The sequence below is a fragment of the Salvelinus alpinus genome, chromosome 20 (genome assembly GCF_045679555.1).
Source record: "Salvelinus alpinus chromosome 20, SLU_Salpinus.1, whole genome shotgun sequence".
NCBI lineage: Eukaryota > Metazoa > Chordata > Actinopteri > Salmoniformes > Salmonidae > Salvelinus > Salvelinus alpinus.
This window is the reverse complement of record NC_092105.1, coordinates 35,294,623-35,319,456: the sequence shown is the minus strand read 5'-3', so window position 1 is coordinate 35,319,456 and position 24,834 is coordinate 35,294,623. Positions and strand designations below refer to the sequence as shown.

The 24,834-nt window shown below is 42.2% G+C and overlaps 1 protein-coding gene across 3 annotated transcripts in view; it reads left to right on the top strand.

Moving 5' to 3' along the window:
• Positions 1-24,834, top strand: part of LOC139546743 (tyrosine-protein phosphatase non-receptor type 4-like) — a 103,215-nt gene that overhangs the window by 26,830 nt on the left and 51,551 nt on the right. For all 3 annotated transcript variants that reach the window (XM_071355485.1, XM_071355484.1, XM_071355483.1), the window contains 6 exons: positions 3,769-3,923; positions 19,507-19,614; positions 21,247-21,289; positions 21,392-21,470; positions 22,238-22,282; positions 22,478-22,530. In XM_071355485.1, the coding sequence (XP_071211586.1) occupies positions 3,786-3,923; positions 19,507-19,614; positions 21,247-21,289; positions 21,392-21,470; positions 22,238-22,282; positions 22,478-22,530 (466 nt within the window). In that variant the 5' untranslated portion in view covers positions 3,769-3,785. The remainder of the gene's footprint in view (positions 1-3,768; positions 3,924-19,506; positions 19,615-21,246; positions 21,290-21,391; positions 21,471-22,237; positions 22,283-22,477; positions 22,531-24,834) is intronic.

Sequence of the window (24,834 nt, the reverse complement as noted above, 5' to 3'; positions counted from 1 at the left end):
CTTGTGATCATTTTGACCCCACGGGGTGAGATCTTGCGTGGAGCCCCAGATCGAGGGAGATTATCAGTGGTCTTGTATGTCTTCCATTTCCTAATAATTGCTCCCACAGTTGATTTCTTCAAACCAAGCTGCTTACCTATTGCAGATTCAGTCTTCCCAGCCTGGTGCAGGTCTACAATTTTGTTTCTGGTGTCCTTTGACAGCTCTATGGTCTTGGCCATAGTGGAGTTTGGAGTGTGACTGTTTGAGGTTGTGGACAGGTGTCTTTTAAACTGATAACAAGTTCAAACAGGTGCCATTAATACAGGTAACGAGTGGAGGACAGAGGAGCCTCTTAAAGAAGAAGTTACAGATCTGTGAGAGCCAAATCTTGCTTGTTTGTAGGTGACCAAATACTTATTTTCCACCATAATTTGCAAATAAATTCATTAAAAATCCTACAATGTGATTTTCTGGATTTTTTCCCTCATTTTGTCTGTCATAGTTGAAGTGTATCTATGATGAAAATTACAGGCCTCTCATCTTTTTAAGTGGGAGAACTTGCACAATTGGTGGCTGACTAAATACTTTTTTGCCCCACTGTGTATGTGTATATATATATATATATATATATATATATATATCCAATAACGTTCCAACCGGAGCATTCCTTCGTGTCTGTAGAAGTTATGGAACGCAAGGCGATATCATGAAGAATGTGCGTGACCAGGAACTGGCAAACTGACTCATTCCCCTCTCATCCGGCCCCACAACACAGTATAAACTTCATTCAACGTTCTACCGACTGTTGACATCAAGTGGGAGGCGTAGGAAGTGCAAACAGATCTATATATTACAGGGAATTGAATAGGCGATGAGTTTAACATCGACCAGCCTCAGAATTCTCACTTCCTGTTTGGATTTTTTCTCAGGTTTTTGCCTGCCATATGAGTTCTGTTATACTCACAGACATAATTCAAACAGTTTTAGAAACTTCAGAGTGTTTTCTCTCCAATACCAATAATAATATGCATATATTAGTAACTGGGACTGAGGAGCAGGCCGTTTACTCTGGGCACCTTTCATCCAAGCTACTCAATACTGCCCCTGCAGCCATAAGAAGTTAAGTGAAATTCATCAGTCAAGGATAATTTATTCGCTATGTAGCCAGTGGAAGTGTGTGTCACTAGGAGTCCAGGGAAGCTTGCGGTAGAGTGAGGGTATGGATATTGTCATCATAGCTACAAACAGGGGCATTGTATTGTATGGTTTTACCCCAGGCATCCAACAAAATAGGTTGTGTCCGGCTATCCAGAAAGTCAAGGTTCAAATGCTACCTACAACCCCTGAACACACTCTATGAAACAAGCATTCTTCCCACTCTGTTGTTTGTGAGCCCATTCTCTGTGCTGTCCTAGATACTAGTACAGCAAACCTGTAGTGTTGCTTTTTCTTGTACTCAACCAAAGGAGGGTAGTCCCATGCTGTTAGTTTTCTCAAACAAGCCTCTATTCTTAATTGTATTGTCATCCTTGAGTTGTCACATAGCTGGCGATCTTGGCAGGAATTCTCCAAGTCTCACAACAGCACTCTCCAACTGTCTTTCGATATCACCCCACATGAAGATGAAACACAAGTCTCTACATCTGTAATTGACCACCTGTTTCTCTGTGGCCCAGTTTTGGCGAACAGTGTACAGTACACTCTGCACGTTACTGTAGCAGGGAGGAAAGGATATCTTCAGATTCCTCTTCGCTTTTCTACTATCCTCTGGTCTGCACTGACCTAAGCCTTGGGATGCATCCCAAATGGTAACCAATTTCCTATATAGTGCACTACTTTTGACCAAAGCCCATAGGCCTCTGTTCAAAAGTAGTGCACTATAAAGGGAAATGATTGCCATTTGGGACAGAACTTGAGTATTTGTTGTGAGGACACAAACTGTACCTTTCCGATGTGTGTAACTGTGGAGAGGGGTTTGGCGGGTGGAGGATTGGGAAGGAGGTGGGAAGATGGGGGACAGAGACGGGGGTTGCTGGGACGTCTGTTTGTTATAAGCCGAGAGCATCGGAGGAGCCCACTGGGGTCATTAGGCCTGACACACACACACACGGCAGCCCAGGCCCAGTGTTTGGAAGCTCTGCTGACTGGAGGAAGCAATAATGGAAGCATTCTTGCGGAGCGTTCCTGGCTGAGCGGCCGGCCGTCCTGCTGCCTGCTGGATCGCTAACTCACTGGGCTTTGTTCTCCTCTAATTGGGACGGGATGTGGAGACTAATTACACTATTATTATTATATACACACACACTGCTTTTGATTTAGAACTGAAATCGTTTGTGGGAAGTGTGTGATGTATTTGGTATACAGTTTTTATATCGTCGCCTTGAGTAGTTTTGCTCTCTTACAGCTGGTAACCTTTGCGTCCGTTGAATGATAAAAAAAACAACAAACAGCTTTTTGGCTCATGGTTGTCTTAGTCTCCACAGCCTAGCTGAGAGGCTGAAGGGGACAGCTCGCAGCTGTGTGTCACTGAGCTGCGGTGAAGGCGCTTCCTCATGACTTCACCTCATCGCTGCCCGGCGTACCCGCTCCATCCACTCGATGTAGAGCCCCACATGTATGACACCAGGGTTGTGAGGGCAAACGCAGCCGCTGCATGCCTGGGAGTCTGCCGGTTACAGAGATGACATGTTTTCACATTGCTGACACTGCTCGTTTGATGTCAACAGTGAACATGATTCAACTTGACTGGAGATATTGAAGATGTGATGTTTGGAAGGGATTTAAAAAATATATATATATTATTGTACATGTGAGTCTCATCAGATTCATCTTTCCATACCGTATGCGTGACTAGTGAGCTGTAAGTAATCCCCCCCAGGGCCTTTCTTAAACACTAGGCTAATCTTTTCCAAGTACTGTATCTCCTGTCCTAAGAGCACTTTTGCCATCACTGCATTAGGATACGCCTGAAGATATAAATTTTGCATTTGTCATTTTAGCAGGCTCTCTTATCCAGAGCGACTTAGTTATTCATCAACTACCCATCAGACAATACTCAGAACCTCTATATGACAGGCTAAAGACATATCTGGGAGTTGTAGAAAGAGATGGACAATGTGGTATTAATCTGGGAGAGCTGGTACCCCCTTGTAGGAGATTTTACATTCCCAGAAATACTAAGTACGTTAGGGCAGCAGGCAACGTATGTTCGTGGAACAAGTGCTCTCGTGACTCTCCACGGCACACTTGATTTGGTCTCTGGGTTCCCCTGCTATGTCTGTGTTCAACTCAGCACTTCTGCACACACAGGCAATCTCCTGCCATTCAAATTCATCATCGGTGATGCCTCCTGATATTTTGTGACAACCACTCAAAGGCAAGGAAAAGCCTTCCATATGGATCCATCAGGTTTAAATGAAGGTGCCTTGACCTCCGTTGCTGCAGTATAGCCGATCCCTAGAGGTGCAATTCTGTCGGCGTTCACATGGAGTTATACTCAGCATGTAGGCTGCTGTACTCCCTATTCATTTTAATTCTTGTCAGATGGAGCACTTGTTGCCCCCTCTGCGTGTGAAGGCTTGTTAGCGTAGTGCTGATGTCAGTAGTACTGTATGATAGACTTTGCGGCCCTCTAACTCATTCCCAAAAGAATGCATTTCAGAACTGTCATTCTGTATGAGTGTTGCCAGACCGACTTGACAAGAAAAGAGTGTACCTGTCAACTTGATCTGTGCATTGGCCAGGTTGTCACTGTCTGCTTCCTTAGTCTCTCTGTCTCTGTTGCAGACCCTGGTTGGACCGTAATGACCGCACGCTTCCGGTTGCCTGCTGGCAGATCTTACAATGTCCGGGCGTCGGAGCTGGCACGAGACAGCCAGCACACGGAGGTGGTCTGCAACATACTTCTCTTGGACAACACCGTCCAATCCTTCAAAGTTAACGTAAGTATCACAACAAACTCTAGTATATTAGTTTGTGTACAGTATGTGCCTGATTCACTGTAATGTGTTAACCATGTTGAAAGCACTAAATGGCCATGTCCCAGAGTAGTGCAGTATTGCAGCCCTGCTCTACACACAAACTCTGGCTCTCCAACTATCGAAACTGTCCTCTTGCGGTGGTAGATCTTTCAGGGCTATTTTGGCGCCAAGATTGTGCAACTCTCCCCTATAAAATATCCAGGACTGTTAGACCACAACATGTTGTTAATCTAAGATGAAAATGACCCCCAGCTGTTCCTGACACCCTCTGCAGGGTGGAGAAGGCTGCAGCCCTAGCTCCTCTCATCATGAAATGCCTGACATTCCTACTCAGAGGAGCCTCCCCAAGTGCTGCCCATTTCAAGTACATACTCGCTCACAGGCAGCATCTTTCTAGCTACACATACACACTACACACACTGGGTGCCAATCAGGGACAGTAAATCATAGTGTTCACTGTCTTGATTGCAACACCATTGTTTTCCCTCCTGATAGAGAGCAGTTGCTGCTGCTGCTAGGTTATTTGATCGAGGCAGCCAGCCACAGAGAAAATGTTCACCACAGGACATTTGTTTTTTCTCTCGATGTTGTCATTGTTCAGAAAGAGGAAAAGCCTTCCGCCATGAAACATAGCAGTTAATTGAGCGTGTTGAGATGGCCACACAATCAAATTTAATGTCAGGGGAATATAAAAGCGGTTGCACAAAGTCACAAACTGTCCCCACATGTTATATAATAGTTATTATGGAACTTTTGAGCTATGTTTTTTTTTTAAATAATCTCCATCTGTTGCCGCGGTAGCCCAGCTTTAACAGGAGCTCATGACTGGTCTTGGCTCAGCAGCTTAATGAATCAAACTCAACTTTCCTGATTTCCTCCCTCAGTTTCACAGAGATTTGTACTATGCGGTTCCTGGAAACCCAGCCGTCCCTGGCGTAACAAGAGTTGAATTCAAATCAAATTGATTTATATAGCTCTTCTTACATCAGCTGATATCTCAAAGTGCTGTACAGAAACCCAGCCTAAAACCCCAAACAGCAAGCAATGCAGGTGTAGAAGCACGGTGGCTAGGAAAAACTCCCTAGAAAGGCCAAAACCTAGGAAGAAACCTAGAGAGGAACCAGGCTATGAGGGGTGGCCAGTCCTCTTCTGGGTGTGCCGGGTGGAGATTATAACAGAACATGGCCAAGATGTTCAAATGTTCATAAATGACCAGCATGGTCAAAAAAATAATAATCACAGATTTAACCAAGCCTTATTGTGATTTACATAGCCTGACTGAACAGATCTTTTGAATGTGAGTGGAAATTGATAATCCAAGATGGAGAGTTGAGAGCGAGAGAAGGTTGGAGGAGAGAGGGGGATGAACGGGATAGTAAGGAAGGGCCTGAGTGTTTGTTGGTGTCAGACAGGTCAATGTAAATATTCTCATTCCTGGTTGTCTGGGCAGGTGTAAGGTGGGGAGAGGTAGGGTATGTGCTTAACTATACGCTTATGCATGCATACATAGTGAGGTGCTTTCTGGACAAGCTTAAAAGGGTGTGCGAGCATGGTGTTGGGTATCGGGTGTGAGTGTGACGCTCGACTGTGCGTGTGTAGCCCCATGCCCTATCCTCAGCCCCTGGCCTCCCACTTTAGAACTCTCCTCCCAGGGGACCACTCAGAGACTCGTCTCCCTGCGTGCCTTCTCTCCCTGTGTCCAGGGTTAAAGTTCTGTCACTGCGACGGATTTCCGTCCTATGGATTCTGGAGAGGTCGTTTAAAAATGCTGCTTTGGAGATAAAACAAAATACAAATAGTATTTTCTCTGTTACGCTGTGTGCACTGAACTGACAGTGATGTTGAGATGAAGGGATTTAAATATTTTAATGTGCCCAACTCAAACAGTTGTGTGTAGCCTACTGTAGCTGCTGGCAAAGACATCCTGAGTGATTAAGTATAGGCTTTGAATGTAACTTTCCAGTGCTACTGTTTTTGCCATGTAATGTTATTAAAACAAAATCAGACGATCCCATAGTAGAATAGTTGACCTATTTACCTAGTTGGCTTGTGTTCAATGCGAGAGAAATATTAATCTTGAGGCGCATTCGAGTTGCGAGAGCCATAGGGAAGGAAACGTATTCTAACAAGCAGTCAATGCACAACAATTCTTAATGCAATCGTGGGAAAAACACTTTTGAAAGCAGTTTTGGCCTTTGTTAAAAAAGAGATTAAAAAAATGGGCATGGGCATCTTTTTTTTTCTTCTTCACACTTCTTTCTTTGTCTCATCTGTCCACGATACTTTTTTCCAGAACTCTTGGGTCTTTTTAGGTGCTTTTTAGCAAACTGTAATCTCGCCTTTCTGTTCAGGCTTATCAGTGGTTTGCATCTTGTAGTGTAATCAAATCAAATTTTATTTGTCACATACACATGGTTAGCAGATGTTAATGAGAGTGTAGCGAAATGCTTGTGCTTCTAGTTCCGACAATGCAGTAATAACCAACGAGTAATCTAACCTAACAATTCCACAACTACTACCTTATACACACAAGTGTAAAGGGATAAAGAATATGTACATAAAGATATATGAATGAGTGATGGTACAGAACGGCATAGGCAAGATGCAGTAGATGGTATCGAGTACAGTATATACATATGAGATGAGTAATGTAGGGTATGTAAACATTATATTAAGTGGCATTGTTTAAAGTGGCTAGTGGTACATTTTTACATAAATTTCCATCAATTCCCATTATTAAAGTGGCTGGAGTTGAGTCAGTATGTTGGCAGCGGCCACTAAATGTTAGTGGTGGCTGTTTAACAGTCTTATGGCCTTGAGATAGAAGCTGTTTTTCAGTCTCTCGGGCCCTGCTTTGATGCACCTGTACTGACCTCGCCTTCTGGATGATAGCGGGGTGAACAGGCAGTGGCTCAGGTGGTTGTTGTCCTTGATGATCTTTATGTGACATCGGGTGGTGTAGGTGTCCTGGAGGGCAGGTAGTTTGCCCCCGGTGATGCGTTGTGCAGACCTCACTACCCTCTGGAGAGCCTTACGGTTGTGGACGGAGCAGTTGCCGTACCAGGCGGTGATACAGCCCGACAGGATGCTCTCGATTGTGCATCTGTAGAAGTTTGTGAGTGCTTTTGGTGACAAGCCGAATTTCTTCAGCCTCCTGAGGTTGAAGAGGCGCCTCCTGCGCCTTCTTCACAACGCTGTCTGTGTGGGTGGACCAATTCAGTTTGGCCGTGATGTGTACACAGAGGAACTTAAAACTTACTACCCTCTCCACTACTGTCCCGTCGATGTGGATAGGGGGGTGCTCCCTCTGCTGTTTCCTGAAGTCCACAATCATCTCCTTTGTTTTGTTGACGTTGAGTGTGAGGTTATTTTCCTGACACCACACTCCGAGGGCCCTCACCTCCTCCCTGTAGGCCATCTCGTCGTTGTTGGTAATCAAGCCTACCACTGTAGTGTACCCTCTGTGGTCCTGCTGGTGTAGTCTTCTACGTATGGTTGACTTTGACACATCTACACCTGCATCCAGGAGAGTGTTTTTGATCTGTTGGGCTGTTGTAAGGGGGGATTTCTTCACCATAGAGTATTCTCCGGTCATCCACTACAGTGGTCTACTGGGTCTTTTGACATAATTGAGTTCACCGGTTGTTGTTTTTCTTGTTAATGATGAACCAAACTGTTGACTTGGGCATGCCCAGGGTTTTTGTAATGTTCCTGATTGATTGATTTTCATTTCTGCGCCTTATGACGGCCAGCTTCATTTGCATCAACACTGCTGTCTTCCTTATGTTGTCACACCCCAACAACAACCTCCAAAGACAATAGCAAAGTCTAGAATCAATACTATTCATCAACAGCTCTCCTGCATTCACTAACTACACAAATGAATACACCTGCCTAACGACACATCTGTGAAGCCAATTCAACAAATACTTGTAGTACCTTAAAATGGGGGGACCATGTACAAAAGGTGCTGTCATTTCTAAACAGTTCATCCGATACATGTATGAAAATACCCTAAAATTAAAGCTGACAGTCTGCACTTCATTGTCATTGTATCCTTTCAAACTCAAAGTGCTAGAGTACAGAACCAAAATAACAACAAAAAAATAGTCACTGTCCAATGAATTATGGCGCTCACTGTATATCCACAGTAAAACGAGTCCTATATCGACATAACCTGAAAGGCCGCTCAGCAAGGAAGAAGTCACTGCTCCAAAACCGCCATAAAAAAGCCAGACTACGGTTTGCAACTGCACATGGGAACAAAGATTGTACTTTTTGGAGAAATGTCCTCTGGTCTGATGAAACAAAAATAGAACTGTTTGGCCATAATGACCATTGATATGTTTTGGAGGAAAAAGGGGGAGGCTTGCAAGCCGAAGAACACCATCCCAACCATGAAGCACGGGGGTGGCAGCATCATGTTGTGGGGGTGCTTTGTTACAGGAGACACTGGTGCACTTCACAAAATAGATTGCATCATGAGGGAGGAAAATTATGTGGATATATTGAAGCAACATCTCAAGACATCAGTCAGGAAGGAATGGGCCAAAATTCACCAAATTTATTGTGGGAAGCTTGTGGAAGGCTACCCAAAACGTTTGACCTAAGTTAAACAATTTAAAGGCAATGCTACCAAATACTAATTGTGTGTATGTAAACTTCTGACCCACTGGGAAGGGGATGAAAGAAATAAAAGCTGAAATAAATAATTCTCTACTATTATTCTGACATTTCACATTATTTAAATAAAGCGGTGATCCTATCTGACCTAAGACAGGGAATTTTAACTAGGATTAAATGTCAGGAATTGTGAAAAACTGAATTTAAATGTGTATGTTAACTTCCGACTTCAACTGTATCTACTGCAGCCCTCATCCTCCACATACAACACCCGTTCTTCCAGTCACATTCTGTTAAAGGTCCCCAAAGCACACACATCCCTGGGTCGCTCCTCTTTTCAGTTCGCTGCAGCTAGAGACTGGAACGACCTGCAACAAACACTCAAACCGGACAGTTTTATCGCAATCTCTTCATTCAAAGACTCAATCATGGACACTCTTACTGACAGTTGTGGCTGCTTTGCGTGATGTATTATTGTCTCTACCTTCTTGCCCTTTGTGCTGTTGTCTGTGCCCAATAACGTTTGTACCCTGTTTTGTGCTGCTACCATGTTGTTGCTTCTAGGCTGTGTTGTCTTAGGTCTCTCTTTATGTAGTGTTGTAGTGTCTCTTGTCGGGATGTGTGTTTTGTCCTATATATTTATTTTCCCAGGGTCCTGGACTCCCTAAGCAAAGGGACTGGAATTGGTCAAACTCATATTTTAATTGGATAGTTTGGGTTTTTGTCAATGTTTTTTTTTAATGAGTCTGGATCACGTATGAAGGAAGTTAGAGGTAGTTTTGCGAGTCTACAGGACTTCGTCATTGCGCTAACGCTAGTTAGCAACTTCCTTCCAAGAGCAATGTAACCTTTATTTTTTTTCAGCACTGAGAAAATGTCAAGTCTGCAACTTAAAAATTATGTGCAACTTCCGTTGCGGGTTTACTGTGAACACTGACATGCTGACCACAACGCCTGCGTTGCGTGCACGAGCATTGCAAAATAAATGTACACGCATGTTATTAATTTCATCCATTTAATATTTTAATCCAAACTTCTTACGCGCGTCATATGCATAGCCAGGCGTTAAAATATAAATTGTTTCTATTTTTGAAGCTTGACGTGCTGCTAGTCCCACCTTTTACATCTCCTCATTGGTTTTTAGGAGCATTTACCCACATGGGGGATTGAAAGCTGAACTGAGGTCCACACTCCAGTCCAGTTGGTGGTGATAATGCACCTTAACGTTGGTTGCCAACCGCCATATGAAGTCCACAGAAAAAGATGGAAGGAGGAGAGATTAGTAGAAACTAACTCGGTTTCCCTTTTTATCTGTGTATTAATTGTCAGAGTAGAGCAAAACACGATTTTGTGTGACTCAAAATGGGTCAAAAGTCTACAAAGATCTAGAATAAAGGCGTTGTGCATTTCAGTTAAAATAACAACTCCATGTTTATATCCCAGTACAAATTAGCTAGCAACAAACAGCAAGCTAGCTAAATGTCCATGAATGTTTTTGTGTATTTTGACCTGTCCCCAAATTTAATATAGTTGGTTTTGTGATATTTCAACCAGCGTGTCCTAATCGCGTGTGGATGGACAAATCAGCATGCGGACGCATTCACGTGCCTGGTTTTGTCAGCATGTGAGGCTGTACCTGCTTTAAGTTAGTTTTAAGTGGCGAAGTAGGCAACTGTGGCTATTTGATCATAATGTCTACCAGAGTGGTCAACCATCAAACTATTTGAGTAAATCCATCCTATAACATTTTAACATGGAAATAGCTGTTCTATCATTCAGCCTACAGTAGCAGCCAATGTGTGGTGTTCAATGTAGGCCGACATACCATGAGACTTTTGGAAAAAAACAACATGCAGGGCTTGACATTAACCTGTTTATCCACTTGTTCCTCAGTCACGGTGACTGAAAATGTTGTTTCATACAAGAAACCACTTTACAAAATACAATTCATTATTATTCCCATACCATTATTAGAGAATCAAACAAATTATGCTACGCTCTGCCTTTTGGCTACTTAGCTTATTCAAGATGTCTCAAAATACAACACTGCCCCTTTAAGACACAAAAAACTTGACTTGCTTTTCAAAGCTGGCTAGAAATGCATACATTTTGTGCTCTTGTTGGAAGCAACCACTCAACCATTTGACTAGAAATTAGCTATAACATGGTTAATAAAGCACTAACTAGCTAATATTATTAACAAATATGCACATGTGGCTACATGTAGCTTTCGCTTTGATCTCAAAACATCTATTCGCTACCGCTCATACTGTAGCCTTAACACAGGCCTGTTCAAGATGAATGGCACAGATCCATTTGGCAGTGGCTATTCGCATATAGGCCTACTGCAGCTCTGATTGGTTATGGGGCACCGGTCTGTGGAGAGTGTGGGCCTGAGTCGTGCGTGTCGGTGCAATAGAATCCTACTCCGATGCGCTCTGCCTACAACAAAATCTCTGGCAAAGTTAGTTTTGCATACTATGTCTTGCATAGTTTGTTTTGTTAAGGTATGCTACATTGAAAGTGGGTAATGCGTTGATTCGATCACAATTCCCACAGTAGAGTGAAATGTTGGTAGTGTTAACTAAAGGGGAAAACTAGAAAATTGAGTGAAGTTCAATCTAGTGCTTCTCTTCAAGGCAGTCCGAGGAGAGCTGCGTGTGTGCAGTTTAGAGAACATTGTCCAAGAGTTCATCTGACTTGGTAAGTAGTTAAAGGGCCTCGTTGCCAAAATCCCAAACTAATTATAATTTTCCCTTAAAAGCATGATGGTCATTACTTTTTTACATGAAAGGGGAGGTTAACTTGGCCCCCGACAATCGATCAGAGAGCGACAATCAAGCTGATTTTATTTTTCTACCCGTGTATCTGTTTTCTGCTGCTCCTGGACAAGCTGCCTCATGTCTTTCCACATTTCCCTCATTCCTCCAGGCTTAGGCTCTAGCAAGCCTCTTTTTCAAAGACTTTACTAGAGATCCGTCTAGCTCTATGTCTTATGATTGCAACCATGTACAGTATGTTTAAATGTGAATACTGTATTGTGTGTTTATGTTCATACTTGTTTTCTCATACACATAGACTTCTGTGCATTGACACCACATCTACTTTATAGAGATCTTTCATTCAGACCCCCGGCCTGCATTGACCCTAACATTCCCCCTCTCCTCCCTCGCTAGTCCAGTCCTCACCATCTCAGGCGCTGGCTCACAGATAGAAGTGTGAAAATTGATGATCAGCACAAGACTGGTTGTTTGGCCCTGCCTGCCGAGTCGTTCATCACCCCCCCCCACCCAGTCTTCAGTGGGGATCTCAGAATAGGCCCATTGCCATTCTCCTCCACAGATGGGCTAGCCCTCTAGTCAAGTTCTCTCAAGTTTCCTCCCAGATAACTGAAGTATCTTTCAAGACGTGTTAATCTAACTTTCCCATTCATTCTAATTACCTCAGTGTCCACCCAGTCTTAAGATAACAACATTGAGACAAAACACGTCAGCAAGTTAACTAGCATGCAATGAGAAGATAAGAGTCGTGTAAATGAACCTCCTTCCCTATGCTTCAGAATGCTGTGCTATCAACGTGTGCGTTTGTTTGGCTGCATTTGCACATTTGTCCTGAGGCTTTTAGAAAGCCAGCGAGGAAGAGACTGCAGCCTGAGAGCTTGAGTAACACAAAAGGGCCCACATCCAATCAGAACAACCACTTCAGAAAGTCAAGGAGCAGCAAATAACACAGAAGTAAAGCATTGGAATAGATTAGGACATGTCAGATGACAAGCTTCACTCTAAGAATGTGATCTGGCTGAAAATTATTTTGGTGATGTGAAATTTAGGCTCTAATCCACAGTCCTCTACTCTCGGCAGTGGGTACTTAAAAAAAAAAAAAGAATAACCGACAACGACAGATTATTTTACCAACATCTTGTCTTGGCGCAACTAGCCTACAGCTGAACATTTTGGTTTTTTGTAGGCCTGTGAGAGACCATTTCCATGGTGCCTTGCCTATTGGTTGTAAAGCACAACAACCACACAGTTAATTGGTCTCCATACTACACACCGAGCATTGAGTCAGCTGTGTGAATGTTGAATTCCATGCTGCTACAGTACTCAAGATATATGTCAGAGACACAGTCACATCCCCCAGGGTGACGTGGAGATGGTGTGTGACTGTTTGCTCTCCATGCGACGTCTGGCTCAGGTTCCCATGTATAACTTAACCAGTGTTTTGTTCTCAACAGAGACGTCTGATTGGCCCACTGGCGAGGGTACCAGGGCACAGGCCCCGGGGGAATCCTAGACTGTCAGGTGGCGCTCCTCAGCGCCGCCGCTGCTCCTCTCCTCTTTTCCTTCTCCCACTACACCCTCTTTATTATGAATCATCTTCGTATTAATTCTCATTTGAGCTCTAGAAGCAACGGCAGTGTTATCTTTCTTGGGAATTTGAAGAGCTCCTTGTTTGGCTTGTTTTCCGTCTAGATATGCCGAGTACGGGTTGATGGGTTCACATACCAGTAATCTTTAGAGAAAGTATTTAGACCATGATTTATCGTCACTTACTTGAAGGCCCAGTGCAGTCAAAATTATTTGATATCATATTGTACAACAGCTGATAAAACGAACACTGTAAAAGTGAGCAGTATTCTTTACTGTTACTTGCTGGTTGAAAATACAATCTTCGCAGGACATTCTAATCAGCAGGTTTGCATGGGCGTGAATTTTGGCTTTCCGTTGTGATACACCGATGCGGCAAATTTGTTAATAGACCAATAGGAAAGCGTTCCAGGTTGGATAAATTAAATATTAAAGGGGACTTTTAAAAAGTTACCATCACTCTGCGGTCTTTGTCTCCCTCTCATTCAGATCACTTGATTATATTGACCTGGTGATTTAGAAAGCTGAACTCGCTCACAGGGACCTACTAATCCCACAGTGGCTAACACAGCAGGGTCAGTGCCAGCCAGAGGGAGAGCAAGAGGTGTCACCCTCTGGTATCCTCTAGCCAGGGGTTGAGCGCATAATTGACAGTCAACAGCCCAGAGCTGCCAGTCTGCTGCCTGGAACTTGGGGCTGTGACATGGACCCAACTGAGAGCTGAGACTGCAGCTCTGTGTCAACACCATCCACTCACTGGCACAGTACTGCTGTGATGCGAGTCTCAGGCGAAGCAGGGGGAGGAGAGGGCAGAAGGGAGACAAGTGGTTGTCACTGTCCCTATTGGGACTGAGCCAAGGGAGACAGACAGTGCAACCACTCCGGCCTGGCTGTCATGGAGACTTGTGGCATGTGGATTTAACTTGGAGACGCGAACACAGTCTGACTGCCCCCCCCCCCCCCCACCCCCACCCCAAAATCTAAGCATCGTCACTTTACCCCTACCTACATGTACTAATTACCTCGACTAACACGTACCACCTGTATTATAGCCTTGTTGTTTTGTTACTTTGTTATTTTTTTTACTTTTAATTTATTTGGCAAATCTTTTTTTTTAACTTGAACTGCATTGTTGGTTAAGAGCTTGTAACTAAGAATTTCACTGTAACATGTGAGAAATAAAATTTGATTTGACATACACTACCGGTCAAAAGTTTTATAAAACCTACTCATTCAAGGTTTTTTCTTTTTGTACTATTTTCTACATTGTAGAATAGTAGTGAAGACATCACAAATATGAAATAACACATATGGAATCATGTAGTAACCAAAAAAGTGTTAAACAAATCAAAATATATTTTATATTTGAGATTCTTTAAATAGCCACCCTTTGCCATGATGACAGCTTTGCATACTCTTGGCCTTCTCAACCAGCTTCATGAGGTAGTCACCTGGAATACATTTAAATTAACCTCTTCACGCTAGGGGTCAGATTATTGTATATAGATTCTATATAGATTGTCTTTTTTCTACCATTCTACCATGTTTTTGACTTGTTTATTGTTTACTCCATGTGTAACTCTGTGTTGTTGTCTGTTCACACTGCTATGCTTTATCTTGGCCAGGTCGCAGTTGCAAATGAGAACTTGTTCTCAACTAGCCTACCTGGTTAAATAAAGGTGAAATAAATAAAATAAATAAATGATTATACAGTGATCCCTCGCCACTTCGCGGTTCACTTATCGCGGATTCGCTATTTCGCGGATTTTCATAATGCATTTTTTTTTTTTTTTTGGTGCATTGTGCTCTGCATTCTGATTCGCTAAAAACTCACTCCCGCTTCTTGTATCAAAACATGCTACGAATTGTGCTATCATTTTGTCGTCTCGTGCAGTTATGTGTACGTACATAAAACAGCTTGGCAAATTTACATTAAGTTGGCCAGGAAGGAAGGAAGGACTAACGCTTGGTCGCTTAGCAACCATGGTGCGAATGGCCACTGAACTTAAGCGAGTAGCTGAGGAATGGGACCCTTTGATGAGCCGTTCATTACAGTTCTCCAACGTAATCGATGGTGGCATGTCGGTGTACAAGGATCTTTTTGCAAAGAAGAAAAAAGAGCGACAACAGCTGCCTATCACTATGTTCTTCTCCCGAACAAACCGAGGGCTTCAGAAGAAGAGAACACTGCAGAGCGCAGTCAGGATGCAGCGGCCCAGTCTGAAGAGCAGTGAAACGGCCTACACGTGAGTCACTGTATTTGTATACATGTAATAGTTGCTAATTGTAAAAAAAAAAAAAGTTTTCTATTTCGCGGATTTCACTTATCGCGGGTCATTTTCGGAACGTAACCCCCGCGATAAACGAGGGATTACTGTATATATATTTTTTAAAATAACGTTCCCAAGGTAAACGGACTATTTCTCAGGTCCATATCGTAGAATATGCATATAATTTACAGATTAGGATAGAAAACACTCCAAAACTGTCAAAATATTGTCTGTGAGTATAACAAAACTGATTCTGCAGGCGAAAACCTGAGAATCTAACCCGGAAGTGATTATTTTTTTTTATCTGTGTTTCCTGGCCCGTCTTTCTTCCATTTAAAGGGGTATCAACCAGATTCCTTTTCCAATGGCTTCCTCAGGCTGTGACCAGGCTTTAGACATAGTTTCAGGCTTTTATTTTGAAAAATGAGTGAGATTTTTCAAAACTAGTCAGGTGTCCTCTGTTTTAGTTCCTGCGCGCGAGAGGGGTAGCTCTCCATTTTCTTTTTCTCTCTTATTGAATAGGTTACGGTCCGGTTGAAATATTATCGATTATGTTTGTTAAAAACAACCTGAGGATTGATCATAAAAAACATTTGACATGTTTCTATGAACATTACGGATACTTTTTGGAATTTTCGTCGAACGGAACGAGGCTTTGGTTTTCTGAACATAACACGCAACCCAAATTGCGTTTTTTTGTTATAAAAGTAATATTTATCGAACAAAAAGAACATTTGTTGTGTAACTGGGAGTCTCGTGTGTGCAAACATCTGAAAATTATCAAAGGTAAGCGATTCATTTTATTGCTTTTCTGACTTTCGTGACCATGCTAATTTGGGGCTAGCTGTTGTAGCATAGATTGATACACTCACAAAAGCTTGGATTGCTTTCGCTGCAAAGCATATTTTCAAAATCTGACACGATAGGTGGATTAACAACAAGCTAAGCTGTGTTTTAGTCTATTTCACTTGTGATTGCATGATTATAAATATTTGTAGTAATATTTTGCGCCCTGCAATTCAGCGGTTGTTTAGGAAAATGATCCCGCTAAAGGGATCCGTAGCGCAGAGAAGTTAACACTTCTTGCAACTATAGGGGGTGCTGTTCCGCATTAGCATTTTTTGGTCTCCAAATTAAACTGCCTCGTGCTCAATTCTTGATCGTACAATATGCATATTATTGTTATTATTGGATAGAAAACACTTTCTAGTTTCTATAGCCGTTGGAATTTTGTCTCTGAGTGGTACAGAACTACTTCTACAGCACTTTTCCTGACAGGGAGTCAGATTTCAGAAATTTTGACCCCTGATCTGGGGTCGGTTTTAAGGTGCCTGTAAATGCTATGGAGAAACCGACACTGCCTACGTTTTCCTCTGGGTGTCCGTACGTCATCACGCTTTGAATGGAGTCGATTGCACAATCAGAGCCACTATAAAACAACAAAACGTGGAAGTACCGTCCTTTCCCTTCATGCGTCTTACGCAAGATGGACATTGGACTTGCCTCCTTCCAAATGGTTGTTTAGCCAGTGATATTTCTCCGGTCATGTTTTTAGTCGTTATAGTTGTTAAAAACATCATAATGTAGTTAATTTGAACCGTTTTATAGCAATTTATATCCGTTTAGTGCGATTTTGAGGAATTTCTTTGTCGTGCACTTTGAAGCTTTGGTCACGTTTCGGGGTCTCGGTCGATGTTAGTGGACATTTCGAAGGACAGAGGACATCTATCGACCAAAAGAAGATTAGACCCAAGAAAGGATACATTGCCCAAGAATCTGATGGAAAATCACCTCATAGTAAGAAATATTTAATATGATAAATCGTTGTTCTGTCGAAATATTTTAAACGCATAATCCGCCATTTTGTTTGTTATCGCTTCACTTGGCGAACCCTGTATTGCACAGTAAGGATAATTTTAGAAATGTAAATCAGCGGTTGCATTAAGAACTAATTTGTCTTTCGATTCCTGTCAACCCTGTATTTTTTAGTCAAGTATATGATTAGCTTTCGATTAAACTAGATCACTCTGAAAGATGACGTCCGACATTTTGAGCCTTGATTTGCTAGTATTTTCATTGTATAACCACGGTTTTGTATGGCTAAATATGCACATTTTCGAACAAACTATATGTATGTTGTAAAATGATGTTACAGGAGTGTCATCGGAAGAATTCTGAGAAGGTTAGTGAAAAAATTAATATATTTTGGCGATGATTACGTTATAGCTCTCTTTGGCTTGAATCGATGGTAACGTTTGCACATGTGGTATGCTAACTTATCGATTTATTGTGTTTTCGCTGTAAAACGCTTAGAAAATCTGAAATATTGTCTGAAATCACAAGATCTGGGTCTTTCCATTGCTATGCTTTGTCTATTCTTATGAAATGTTTTATGATGAGTAAATTGGTCATACACGTTGCTCTCTATAGTAATTCTAGTCGAGTTGTGATGGTCGGTGCAATTGTAAACTGTGATTTCTACCTGAAATATGCACTTTTTTCTAACAAAACCTATCCTATACCATAAATATGTTATCAGACTGTCATCTGATGAGGTTTTTTATTGGTTATTGGCTATCAATATCTTAGTTTAGCCGAATTGGTGATAGCTACTGGTGGAGAGAAAAAATGGTGGACAAAGAAATTGTGTATTTTGCTAACGTGTTTAGCTAATAGATTTACATATTGTGTCTTCCCTGTAAAACATTTTAAAAATCTGAAATGGTGGCTTTATTCACAAGATCTGTATCTTTCATCTGGTGTCTTGGACTTGTGATTTAATGATATTTAGATGCTACTATCTACTTGTGAAGCTATGCTAGCTATGCTAATCAGTGTGTGGGGGGGGTGGGGGGTGATCCCGGACCCGGGGTAGAGGCTCGTGAAAGGTTAACAGGTGTGCCTTGATAAAAGTTAATTGGTGGAATTTCTTTCCTTAATGCGTTTGAACCAATCAGTTGTGTTGTGACGACAAGGTAGGGGTGGTATACAGAAGATAGCCCTATTTGGTAAAAGACCAAGTCCATATTATGATCAAATAAGCGAAGAGAAATGACAGTCCATCATTACTTTAAGACATGAAGGTTAGTCAATGTGCAAAATTTCATTAACTTTCTTCAAGTGCAGTTGCAAAAACCAAGCGCTATGATGAAACTGGCTCTCATGAGGGCTGCCACAGGAATGGAAGGCTGAGTTACCTCCGCTGCAGGGGATAAGTTCATTAGAGATACCAGCCTCAGAAATTGCAGCCCAAATAAATGCTTCACAGAGTTCAAGTAACAGACACATCTCAACATCAATTGTTCAGAGGGGACTGTGTGAATCAGGCCTTCATGGTCGAATTGCTGCAAAGAAACCACTACTAAAGGACACCAATAATAAGAGACTTCCTTGGGCCAAGAAACACGAGAAATGATCATTAGACCGGTGGAAATTTGTGCTTTGGTCTGGAGTCCAAATTGGATATTTTTTGTTCCAACCACTGTGTCTTTGTGAGATGCGGTGTGGGTGAACGTTTGATCTCTGCATGTGTAGTTCCCACCGTAAAGCATGGAAGAGGAGGGGTTATGGTGTGGGGTGACACTGTCGTGACTTTGCTGGTGACACTGTCGTGATTTATTTAGAATTCAAGGAACACTTAACCAGCATGGCTTCCACAGCATTCTGCAGCGATACGCCATCCCATCTGGTTTGGGCTTAGTGGGACTCATTTTGTTTTCCTACAAAACAATGACCCAACACACCTCCGGGCTGTGTAAGGGCTATTTTACTAAGAAGGAGAGGGATTGAGTGCTGCATCAGATGACCTGGCCTCCACAATCACCTGACCTCAACCAAATTATGATTGTTTGGGATGAGTCGGACCACAGAGTGAAGGAAAAGCAGCCAACAAGTGCTCAGCATATTTGGGAACTCCTTCAAAACTGTTGGAAAAGCATTCCAGGTGAAGCTGGTTGAGAGAATGCCAAGAGTGTGCAAAGCTGTCAAGGCAAAGGGTGGCTATTTGAAGAATCTCAAATATTAAATATTTTGATTTGTTTTACACTTTTGCTTACTACATGATTCCATGTGTGCTCATAGTTTTGATGTCTTCACTATTATTCTACAATGTAGAAAATAGTAAAAAATGAAGAAAAATCCTTGAAAGAATAGGTGTTCTAAACCTTTTGACCGGTAATGTGTGTGTACACACACACACACACACACACACACAAAATCAGATGTTTCCCATGAGTAATTCTCTTTCTCTCTCTCCTCCCTCCCCGCCTCTCTCCCCCTCTACAGAAGCATGACCAGGGTCATGTCTTACTGGATGTAGTGTTTAAACACCTGGAGCTGACAGAAAGGGACTACTTCGGCCTGCATCTGGCCGACGACTCCTCAGACAGCCCGGTAGGTGCCAATGTCAGACTCTTAGTGTTGACTGAAGTTGTTTCATCAATCACGCTCATTACCTACAGTCTCCAAGTGTCACTGATTGTAGCTTTTTCTGCTCACACCTAAATGTAACTGTCTGTGCCTTTTGGACATCTAGTAAGGTAGCAGTCATGGGTAAATGTAGTCTGTAGACTATTGTGTTGCTGTGAGAAATGGAGATGGATTAATACGGCTAAGATGGGGAGGGTTGGAGTGTGTCAATTATGTTTAGAACCAATTCTTCTACATACAGTGCCTTTGGAAACTATTCAGACCCCCTTGACTTTTTCCACATTTTTAGTTACAGCCTTATTCTAAAATTGAAAGAAAAAAATCCCATCACCAATCTACACACAATACCCCATAATGACAAAGCAAAAACTGTCTTTTAGAAATGATTGCTAATTTATTTAAAAAAACATATTTCCATAAGTATTCAGACCCTTTGCGCAGTATTTTGTTGAAGCACCTCTGGCAGCGATTACAGCCTAGAGTCTTCTTGGGTATGACGCTACAAGCTCGGCACACTTATATTTGGAGTTTCTCCCATTCTTCTTGCAGATCCTCTCAAGCTCTGTCAGGTTGGATGGGGAGCGTTGCTGCACAGCTATTTTCAGGTCTCTCCAGAGATATTTGATCGGGTTCGGGCTCTGGCTGGGCCACTCAAGAACATTCAGAGATGTGTCCCGAAGCCACTCCTGCGTTGTCCTGGCAGTGTGCTTAGGGTTGGTGTCCTGTTGGAAGTTGAAAATTTGCCCCAGTCTGAGGTCTTGAGCGCTGTGGAGCAGGTTTTCTTCAAGGATCTCTCTGTACTTTGCTTCCCTATGGAGAATTTCTTCGACCTCATGGCTTGGTTTTTGCTCAGACAAGCACTTTCAATGGTGGGACCTTATATAGACAGGTGTGTTTTCCTTTCCAAATTATGTCCAATCAATTGAATTTACCACAGGTGGACTCCAATCAAGTTGTAGAAACATCAAGGATGGTCAATGGAAACAGGATGCACCTGAGCAATTTCGAGTCTCATAGCAAAGGGTCTGAATACTTATGTAAATAAGGAATTTCTGTTTTTTTATTTTTAATACATTTGCAAACATTTCTAAAAACCAGGTCACTTTGTCATTATGGGGTATTGTGTGTAGATTATTATTATTATAATTTTTTTAAACATTTTATACTAAGACTAATGTAACAAAAGGGGTCTGAATACTTTCTGAAGGCAATATAATCCAATTTACAATCCATATGTTAGCCTAAATCGTGTTGGAAGCCTGTATGTTATCGGGACACATTGCATGCCACTACACACTACTACACCACAGCTTGCTGCTCAATGACCTACACTGATGCAGTGTTAAGATCAACACGCGTTGTTGACACAGTCCTCATCACCCCTCCATAGGTGCTGTGTACTGTCACTACTGTGTGGTCAATTTGTACTTAGCTAGTATCTAGCTACAGATCAACACGACCCTGCCTGCATTTACCTTATGGAAAGCAGAGGTGGGATGAGGTAAAGTGAGAGGTGGAGGGGGCTGACTAGTGAATAATTGAGAGTGAGCAAGGTTGCTGAGGAACTTGTCTGAGTTTCTCATCTATATTTTACAGAGGTGGCTGGATCCAAACAAACCCATAAGGAAGCAGTTAAAAAGTAGGTGAACATTCAATCTACTGCTCAGAAATTGATGGATTAACAGGGAAGTGGTTGTTTTAAAGTGGAAATACAATAATCTCTCTCATTGTACATTTACAGGGGGATCACCTTATAATCTGAGCTTCAGAGTGAAGTTCTTTGTGACAGACCCAAATAAACTTCAGGAAGAGTATACTAGGTAAGGATACTAATAAAGAGTACACTAGATAAGGACATTCTGCCATGTCATGCCCATATAAGGAGACTAATTACACAGGGTAACTGTTAAACTATAGGCCAGTATTACACTAACCAAAGCCCTAAACTGCTAATCGTACTAATGGGGATGAATAGATTCAACTTGTTAGGAATAGGTCCTGCATGGTTTTAGAGCTCGCTACCAGTTAAAGACTAGAATCAACATAGTACATAGATTAGCCAAAAAACGACAAATTGCACTGCTGGAAGCCTTGCACACAGCTAGTCATTAACAGGGAAGTAGCATGCCATGGAGGCTCCATGCCTCTATTGCTGGGGATTCCATACATGGTCAATAGAAACAGAGTTAGTCTGGATACTCCAGTGTTTAATCAATTTATGCTCTCAAGCATTTCCTTGCTCAACCAGCCTTATCAAGTGAGTGTACCACTTTGTATATCTAAGATACAGAGAGGCATGGATCATTTCTGGATGTGCACTATTGATTCCAGACACCACACAACAATGCTGTTGAGCACTCACACTATGATGAGATGAATTCCATATTAGTTACTCACAACATAGTCTACAAGTTAAGTCATATAAATGTAGCCTAAGCATCAGAGAAGCTCCATGTGAGTGGGTCCTGTCCAGTCGCTCTATTCTACTGTAATTGGATTGTGGATTATCCAAATGTGTTCTATGGCCCATAATCATAGAGACATCTTTATCACATTGTTGGTGTAACTGCTCTCCTTATTCCACTAGGTACCAGTATTTCCTCCAGCTCAAACAGGACATCCTGACAGGAAGGTGAGTTGGCTGTCCTTATTTACACTGGTTCAGCAGCACACTCGCACACTGCTCTAGTGACCTTACAGATTCTACCTGCTCAGCACTTTGACACACTACTCTAATAGTAGCTGCCATTGATAAAAGCTTTGATTTTCATATTGATCCAAATTCATCAATTTCATGACTTGTGTGTTTGTGATTTGTGGCCCACAGACTGCCCTGCCCGCACAACACTGCCGCGCTCCTGGCGTCCTACTCTGTTCAATGTAAGTTCCAATCCCCAGGCCTGCTTCCAGAGATGCGCACGATAAACATAAATAGGGATATGTAGCTACTGGTAGTTAGTTTACCCATTTGATCTCTGTTGTGTCATATGAGGCTGCACAGAGTTTGGCCACTAAGTGACTCAAATGCTTTTAGTGTGAGAGTACTAGGAAGATGTGTGTTGAAAGCTTTTAGCTGAGGGTCAGTGAACTCAGCAGGACTTTCCAATAGTCACTTGTTGTGCGCCAACTTGCGTAACGTTTTACGGCGTCAAATGTATTATTTAATTATCTCGCCTAGGGCTGTCGCGGTCATGAAATTTCGTCAGCCGGTGATTGTCAGGCAAATAACTGTCGATCTCACGGTAATTGACCGTTAATTAACATAAACACATTTACCATCTCCTGGCTTCCACACACAGCCTACAAGCCAAGAAGTCTAATAAATCCATGTAACATAGCCTACACCTTCACAATAAATCCAATATTTATTTTAGACGGGTTTAAAGAAACATATGAGAATAATTTCTAAAGAAAAGAATAGCATACCACAAATGGCTGTGGGCTACACTAGTTAATTTAGCAGACTAGATTTGCTTATAATTCCGTGGCATTATTTTATATTTTATAGATTGAAGAATGCAATTGAACAAAGCTGAATGAAATTTAAGTATTTCCTCAATTATTTGAGGGAGTGTGCACTATTCTGTGTTGAGCGGTTAACAAAGAAATAGTTACTCCTATATGCTTCGTTTAGAGTTTATGGAAATTTAGTTGTTCTACAAACATTGGGCTATATGTTTACATTTTTAATATATTGTAAGGCTGCATGATGAGAATCTAATGATTTTAAAAGGCACAGCTCTGCTTTGTTTTTTGCGCAGGCTGTTGTCTCTCAAATCAAATGCTATTGGTCACATACACACGTTTGCTTGTTCCAAGCTCCAACAGTGCAGTAGTATCTAATAATTCAATACACACACACACACATCTAAAAGTAAAAGAATGTAATTAAGAAATATATAAATATTAGATTGAGCAATGTCGGAGTGGCATTGACTAAAATATGAGTAAAGCAGTATGTAAACATTAATAACGGAACCCTAATCACTTTAATAAAGTGGCTAGTGATTCCATGTCTATGTATATAGGGCAGCAGCCTCAAAGGTGCAGTGCTGCGTAACCGGGTGGAAGCCGGCTAGTGATGGCTATTTAAGTCTGATGGCCTTGAGATAGAAGCTGTTTTTCAGTCTCTTGGTCCCAACTTTGATGCACCTGTACTGACCTCTCTTTCTGGATCATAGCGGGGTGAACAGGCCGTGGCTCAGGTGGTTGATGTCCTTGATGATCTTTTTGGCCTTCCTGTGACATCGGGTGCTGTTGATGTCCTGGAGGGCAGGTAGTGTGCCCCCGGTGATGTGTTGGGCAGACCGCATCGCCCTTTGTAGAGCCCTGCAATTGTGGGAGGTGCAGTTGCTGTACCAGGCGGTGATACAGCCTAACAGGATGCTTTCAATTGTGAATCTGTAAAAGTTTGAGGGTTTTAGATTGAACCAAAAATGCACAATTTGACAAGCACTTGATAATGCCTCGAATTTCACGGAGGCATTCCCTTTGTGTCGCTGCGACACCTGTCAAAAGACGTATCTGATAAATTCACTCTGGCTATCTACTCCGATTTCAGAGCACTCTTGTCTGAGTGTGCCAGAGCGCAGAATAGCCGATGAATTTACGAACGCTCAACACCCGTTGAATATGGCCGGTGTCAGTAAACGTTGGCAAAAAGCGTGATTAAATTGCCAGCAGCACAGTTGCAGTCACCAACGCTCTGGATAACATAAACGGCCTAACCAGCTCTGCTAGGGCGAGTAAAATGGTCAGAGTGAGCTGTTCTCTCATTTTGTGTCTTGAAGTAGCTAGCAAGCTAGCCAGCGTTAGCTAGTTAGTTTGGGTGCTTGACTACTGCTGTTTGGTCAGAAAGCTCGGATCAACCCTACTCCTCGGCCAGAGCGTCCAGTGTGTGCTCTGAACACTCTGAGTGTGAAGTGCTCTGAATTTACAAACGGACAATCTAACAAGCACAATTTGGCACTCCAGATTCAATTACAAACACACCATAGTATAAACCAGCCTTTAGTCTTAATCTTTGGTCGTTTAGTACATAGCCTCACATGTTAATCCTTAAAGAGATGGGTGTGAAAGATGCTGAATGGGTGTAGACAAAATAGAGCTCTCCAGTAGGTGTACCAAAACATGGAAGGGCCATTTTCTCAAAAGTGAGGTTACAAGTTTATTAACTTTCAAAGC